The sequence below is a fragment of the Elephantulus edwardii genome, unplaced genomic scaffold (genome assembly GCF_000299155.1).
Source record: "Elephantulus edwardii isolate Elephantulus edwardi_28Jun2011 unplaced genomic scaffold, EleEdw1.0 scaffold00008, whole genome shotgun sequence".
NCBI lineage: Eukaryota > Metazoa > Chordata > Mammalia > Macroscelidea > Macroscelididae > Elephantulus > Elephantulus edwardii.
Genome location: NW_006399758.1, coordinates 490,104 through 497,875, shown reverse-complemented (window position 1 = coordinate 497,875; position 7,772 = coordinate 490,104). Strand labels below are relative to the sequence as shown.

Genomic DNA, 7,772 nt, shown 5'->3' with positions numbered 1-7,772 from the left:
TATTCCCTTTTTTCAGTTTTACTAGTTCATTTACAAAATTCTAATACATTGTTTTTCATACCAGATTCTTTCAATTTCCTAATGGTGAGGATTTTTGTCTTCTTGATGCTGGGATGTAATTCGTATATTGAAGGTTTTATAGTCTTGAATCTTCTTCAACAAGCATTTCAAGTCATCCTCCTTTTCAGTTACGAAAGATATATTATCTGCATAATACAGCTTGTTGATGAGTCTTCCTCTGATCCTTATGCCACATGTTCTTAATAGAGTCCAAGTTCTCTAATGATTAACTCAGCAAACAAATTGAATGGGTATGGAGAAAGGGTACAATACTGATGCACACCATTCCTGATTTTAAACCATGCAGTTAATACTTGTTTTGTTCAGACCACAACTTCTTGATTTAGGACTAGGCTTCATAAGAGCATAATTAAGTGTTCTGGGGTTCCGATTCTTCTCACTGTTAGCCATAATTTATTGTGATACACACAGTCAAATAAATGCCTTTGCATAATCAATATAACACAAATAGACATTCTTCTGAAAAATCTCTGCTTTCAGTCAGGAACCATTTGACATCATCAGTGATATCATTATCTCTGTTAGAATTGTGCCCGTTGTTACAGTCGCTGTGTCAAACCATCTTATTGTGGGTCTTTCTTGCTTACGTTGACCCATTGTCTTTCCAAACAAGCGTGTAAGGTGAACTTTCACCATTATTGCCTCTAAATAGGAGCACCCTTAATGCATTTTTTCTAATACTCTTGTTTGTTCTTTTGGTGATCCATGTGATATTCTGTACTCTTCTCTAACACCATAACTTAAAGACATCAATTCTTCTCTGTCATCTTTAAATATTATCCAACTTTCAGATCCATAGCAAATACTAGAAATAAACATAGCTTGGATTGGAAAGACCCTAGTCTTTAACTTGAAATCATTGCTCTTTAGCACTTTGGAGAGGTCCTTACCAGCAGATTTTCCCACTGCAACACATCTTTTGATTTCTTGACTGTTGATACCTAGAGGGTTGATTATGAATCCAAGTAAGATTAAATTATTGACAAATTCAGGTTTTTTTCATCTATCATGTTGTCTTTTGAGTCACTGGTGAGGATTTTTTTTTTTATGTTGAGGTGTAAACCATCTTTGATCTTCAACAGGAAGCATTTTAATTCCTCCTCACTTTGATCAAGCAAGATTGTGTCATCTGAATAATTCAGGTTGTTGATAAATCTTCCCTCCAATCCTGATAACACATTCTAGTACTGGAGTTTTGTCATTTTCTTTGTACAGATTTTTGTGTCTCTAGTTAGATTTATTTCTAAGTACTCCATCTTATGCTTGTTTATTTTGATGGTATTGCTTTTCTTATTTCCTTTTCTGTGTTTTCTTTGCTACTGTGGAGAAATTGGATTTTTTCATATTGATGTTGTATACTGTTGCTCTACTGAATTGGTCCACTTTGCCCTTGCTGTATTCACACAACAGCTTCTTGGCCTAGGTATAAATTTCATATGAACACAATTAAGTGTTCTGGGATTCCCATTCCTTTCAATTTGAGCAATAATTTGTTAGGATCTATGTAGTCAATTGCCTTTGCATAGTCAATAAAACACAAATATAAATTCTTCTGGTATTCTCTGCTTTCAGCCAGAATCCATCTGATATAAGCAAGTATTTCTCTGATTCCACAGCCTCTTCTAAAACTAGATTTTATTCCTGGTATTTCCTTGTTTGTGTACTGTTCTAGCTGGTACTGAATGATCTTCAACAATATTTTGCTTCTTGTTGTTATGTGCTGATGAGTAGCCTGCAACTCATAGCAACCCTATGTACAACAGCCCTAAACCTTACTCTGTCCTGTGCCAATCTCACTGTCTCTGACACACCTACCCTGATTACCCCAGTCACTGAATCAGTCCATCTCATAGAGGGTCTTCTTCTCCTGCTCTGTCCTTCCACCCTCCCAAGCATGACATTCTTCTTCAAGGACTGAACATGTTTCTTGCAACATGTCCAGAGTATGTCAGATGAAACTTCAGAATCTCTGCCTCCAATGAGCAGCCTGATTTAACCCTCTCCAGGATGAATCTGTTCGTTTTCTTAGCAGTCCATGGTATATTCAATACTCTTCTCCAACACCACAGTTTAAAGGCATCAATTCTGCTTCTGTCCTCACTAATCGTTGTCCAATTTTCTGACGCATAGCAAGAGATTGCAAAGACCATGGCATGTATCAGGCGTACCTTAGTCTCCAGAGTGACACCATTGCTCTTCAGTACTTTGGAGCAGTCCCTAACAACAGACTTTCCCATTACAGTACATCTTTTAATTTCTTGATTGCTGATGCCAAGAGTGTTGATTGTGAAGTCAAGCAAATTAAAGCTCTAAACAATCTCAATCTCTTCACCATCCATCCTGATGCTACAACTTGGCCTAATGGTGAGAATCTTTGTCTTGCTATTGAGCCTCAATCCATATTGAAGGCTTCAGTCCTTGACCTTCTGCAGCAAGTGCTTCAGGTCTTCCTCATTTTCAGCAAGCAGGGCTGTGTCATCTGCATAATGCAGATAGTTGATGAATCTTCCACCAATCCTGATGCCACACTTCTCCTCATATAGCCTAGCCTCCCGGATAATCTGTTCTGTGTGTAGGTTGAAAAGGTACATTCCTGGCATACTAAATTAATGAATTTAAACCTAAAATCTATACTAATTCTAGAATGGTGTTTTTCAGAATTGTGGCTATGACCTACCTATTAGTAGAACATGATACCAAGATCATATGCTTTGTCTGGATTTTTGTGTGGAACAAGAACAGAAAAATAAAGATCACTGTGCCTTACATATATGCTTTTTCACATTTGTGTCTACAGGATCATTTTTATTTTTCAAACTCTATGAAATATCCTCTGAGAATATGTACTTTTGTGCTTGATAAGATTTTATTTATCTGAATTATGAAGCAAGTAGTGGGCTTTCATAAATCATGCCATCTAAACTTGAAAATCAGGAGAAATCTCATAATGTCCCCAAATAACCATTAAGTCTATGTTACTGTAAGTTGGGACAATGTTTTTTTTTCCTGTTGTGTGCATCCTGGCTGTAAATATGTACCTTTTCAGAGAAAGCCCCTATTTCTCTTCATAATGATACACTGATACTGTGCTCAGTAATGAACATTAACATGTGGGTTTTTGTCATGAGAAACAGATTAAAAATGGAAAGTGAGAACACTGAATCTAGGAAAGAACAATATATTTCATTCAAGAGAATAGTTTTCGTTATATGCCTTTAAACTACATTTGACTTGAACTTTGATTTTATGCTAAAATAGAATTGTATCTCCTTTTATGTTTTGTGGATAGTGATCTGAAAGCATGCATTTACAAATTCAAACAGTAAATATTTACAGCCATCTTTATTCACTCTGACTCACCCACTTAGGAGATGATCCCAATGGAAATCTAGACAGGACGGGAAATCTTGGTTTCTGTATTTGATCACAGGCTGTCTCCTGAAAGAACAAGTGTGAATGCCTTTTTTTTTTTTAACAGAACCTGTCTTCTTGTACAAGATGCTTATGGGCTATTTGGTGAAGTGCACCTGGAGGACACCACCTTGAAGGAAAAACATTTGGAAGGGAAGTCCTGCAGTCTGGTGGGAGTGAAGGTTCTTCAGAAGGCCACCAGAGAAAGGTGAGGGTGCACAGTGTACAGTTCTATGTGCTGCCGTAGCTGGATCATTGATAGTCTTTCATCTCTCATTTTATTTTCAAAGATAATGCCAGAAAATCCATACAGTTGAGTGGACTCCAGAAAATACCTCTGTGAGAATATTTATTATTAACAACAAAAAATATTTTGAAAGTTTATTGTTTCTCTGTGTACTGTCAAGTCAAGAATGACTCATAGCTGACTCTCTAGTGGATGTTCAAAGACAGTTAATTACATGGGAGTGATTACCCATCTTTCTCCTGTGGGGTTGCTGGCACATTTGAACTGTATGCCTTGCCTTTGGGTTGAGAGTGCATTTTCTTAACACTAGGCCACCAGAGCTCCCTTAAGCAAGTTTGTTTTTATTTGCTGTTGAGTCAGAACTTACCCATGGCTGATCCTCTGGTGGGTTTTAAGAGGTAGTAAATTGCAGAGGAGGAGCAGCTGGTGGATTCCAACTGCATGCCTTTGGGATTGCAGTACAGCTTCTTGCCACTAGGACACAAGATTATATATTCATTTTTATTTGCAAGAATTTTCTGTATTTTTATTACCTATAATATTACAGCAGGTTTGATTGAAAATAAGATTAGTGAAAAGATTCTTTAAGTGTTTTAAATACAGTTCTTATTTGGTGGAGGAAAGATGGTGGGTCACAAAAAGAAAGGTAGACTCTCCACAAGATGAGTAATTGACTCAGTGGCTGCCACAGTGAATGGGTTTGAGCATGACCGAGATCATGAGGATGGGGCAGGATCTTTTGTTCTTAGCATTACTGTAAGTCATAGTTGACTTGAGAGCACCCAACAACAACATTTGACTAAGTCTGGCATTCTTGCCAGGGGCTTTTCTGTCTGGGTACCACGTCCAGAGTAGAGTACATGACAAAAAGTTTTGCCATCTGAGTTTCTAAGGAGCATTCTGACTGTGACATCTTTCAAGAAATATTTGTTTATTCTTCTGAGAAGCCAATATTATATAATATATAACAGTATTAGATAATAGATTCTATTTTATCTATTATAGGTTATATTATGTATTTATAGATATAGTCAGTTTTCTTTGCCAACCCTATTAGTAAATTCTTCTTGAGTCTGTTTTATTCATTGGCCAGTGTAGCATATATGTAAGGTGATAGAAAATACCAGATAGCATTGGTTCTTGGTCAGCATTGCCCAGTGCAGTACATTTCTTATTGTTGCTTCCATAGGCATTGATTATAGATTCAGGTAAAATGAAATTCTTGACTATGTCAGTCTTTTTTTTTTTCTTTTCTGTTTAACATGGTATTGTCTGTCCAGTTGCAAGAATTTTTGTTTTATTAATATGGAAATTATCAAGCAGTTTCACTAATACCACACACAAGCAAAATCCTACAGAAAATTATCCAAAATCGACTGGAACCATCTATCAATGGAGAACTACCAGAAACAAGCTCGGTTTAGAAGAAATTGTGGAACTAGAGACATTACTGCCAATGTCAGATGGATCTTGGCAGAAAGCAATGAGTACCAGAAGAATGTCTATCTGTGTTTCATTGACTATGCAAAGGCATTGGCCTGTGTGGATCACAACAAATTGTCGCTAACCTTGAGAAGAATGGGAATCACAGAACACTTGATTGTGCTCCTGCAAAACCTGTACTCAGACTGGAAGCAGTCCTCAAAACAGAGCAAGGAAATACTGAATAATTAAAAATCAGGAAGGGAGTGTGTGAGGGATGTGTCCTGTCTTCATACCTTTTCAGTCTGTATGCACAACAGATCATTCAGGAATCTGGACTCTGTGAAGAGGAATGTGTTGTCAGGATTAGAGGAAGACACCTCAACAACCTTTCTTTATGCAGATGACACAGCCTTGCTTGCTGAAACTGAGGAGGACCTGAAGTGCTTGCTGCAGAAAGTCAAGGACTATAGTCTTCAATATGGATTGAAGCTCAATATCAAAAAGACAAAGATTCTCACTATTGGAGCAATTGACAACATCATGGTGGATGGAGAAGAGATTGAAGTTGTCAATAATTACAGCTTGCTTGGCTCCACAATCAACAAACACTCTTTGCACCATCAGTCAGGAAATCAAAAGACTAATTCCACTGAGAAAATCTGCTGTCAGGGACCTCTCCAAAGAATTGAGAAGCAACAATGTCAAGTCTAGAGATGAAGGTGTGCTTGATACAGGCCATGGTCTTTGCAATTATTTGCTGTGCATCAGAGAGATGGACAGTGACTAAGGATGACAGAAAAATAATCGATGCCTTTGAGTGGTAGTGCTGGAAAAGAGTCTTGAACATACTATGGACCACCAAGAAAACAAGTAGGTTTGTCTTGAAGAGAGTGAAACCAAATTTCTCCTTGGAAGCTAGGATGTTGAAGCTTGACTCACAGATTTTGGGCACGTGCCCCGGAGGGACCAGTCCTTGGAGATCATGCTCAGAAGGGTGAAAGGACAGCACAGGAGAGGAAGACCCCGCAAGAGATGGACTGATACAGTAACTAGACAAATGGGAGTAGATGTGGTTCTTGCTTGAGTTTTCTGCAGATAGTTCTACAATTCTGCCAACACCATTTGTTTAAAAGGTTGTCATTTCCCCACTTAACTGATTTCTTCTCCTTGTCAAAAATCAGTTGACCATAGGTAGATGGGCTGATTTCCGGATTCTCAATTCTATTCCATTGATCTATGTGTCTGTCATTGTACCAGTACCATGCTGTCTTGACCACCCTGGCAATGTAGTACAATTTGAAATCAGGGAGTGAGATACCTCCTACCTTGTTTCTCTTTTTAAGGAGTGCTTTGCTTATTCGGGGCCCTTTGTCATTAATATTTTGCCCATAGAATAGTACCATTCAAGAATTGAATTTTTTTTAACGTAGAAATGGCAAGTGTGCTCTTCCTTTAAGTTTTTTCACTCTAGGTTTTTGTTATTTCATGATAATACTTTGTGTTCTCCGGTGATATCCTTTGCTGAAGTTCTTTCTCCCAATTCCACTAGGGTTTTTTGTTTGTTTTTTTTTTTTTTTATGGAATAGTGTTCCTTTACTCTAATTCCTAACACTTAGCCCTGCCAAGGGCACGTGTGGACTTTCCCATGGTCATAAACAAGCAGCATTTTTCACTATCAAATTTGCAGTTGTTTTTCAGGAAAAACTCAGTCCCATTTCTATGAGGTCTGCTTTTTTGGGAGTCTGTCTTCTTGTGGAAATAGTACTGATAAAGCACAGAGCAAGACTGGGGCGTAGGATCATATTCTTTCATCATTATGCTACACAGTCATAAATGAGCCTAATATTTAACATAGTTCTTGTGTTCCTCTGGAAGCCCGACTGCCTACATTTACAAAGGAAATGGGCAAGTGGATAGTTCCACATAATATATTTACAAATAAACTCTTCTAATTTGTTGACTAAATTGTTGATGCTTTTTTCAAATTTGAATATCTTTAGTTGATATATTTACATTTATGATAGCATGTAACAATCCAAATAAGTATTTAGATTATTGTTTTGTTCTTTTTAAAGTTAGAGTTCCTTCAAAACAAACTGTTAAATCATTTTGGAATGCTCAGTGTTATAATTGCCTATTAGTGATATGATCTGTTGTCACTCCCATGCATGGCCCACTAAATACAAAATTTCCTTAGTTTTCATATTAATGTTTCATAGCAACTCTCTATAACAAAAATCCCTGATAAGAATTATTTTACTTCCTAAAATTCAAACTAAAATGAATGATTACATAATTCCAATACCTAATATAGAAAATAACTACTTTGCCAGTTGGAAGGTATTTCTATGTTGTGGGATAGAGAAGTCATGTACTCTTTCAAATCTGGGCCACCAAATTTCATCTGGTGTACATTTGCAGAGACAGAAAACTATTTTTATCTAGCAGATGCTTAGTGATGACTTTGAAGTACACTGATGATTTCAAACTTACCCAGTCAGAGAAGCCTGCTGTTAAACCATTATGCAGAAACTACTATGCTGTTGTCCTACATCATTCTGTGATCTTTCTAGAAAAGCATGCACATTTTGTTGTTAGGTGTCATCAG

General features: G+C 37.1%; 1 protein-coding gene across 1 annotated transcript in view; it reads left to right on the top strand.

Moving 5' to 3' along the window:
• The window catches only part of SPIDR (scaffolding protein involved in DNA repair), a 404,690-nt gene that overhangs the window by 293,164 nt on the left and 103,754 nt on the right, over positions 1–7,772 (top strand). The window contains exon 14 of the mRNA XM_006880525.1: positions 3,558–3,700. Within this exon, the coding sequence (XP_006880587.1) occupies positions 3,558–3,700 (143 nt within the window). The remainder of the gene's footprint in view (positions 1–3,557; positions 3,701–7,772) is intronic.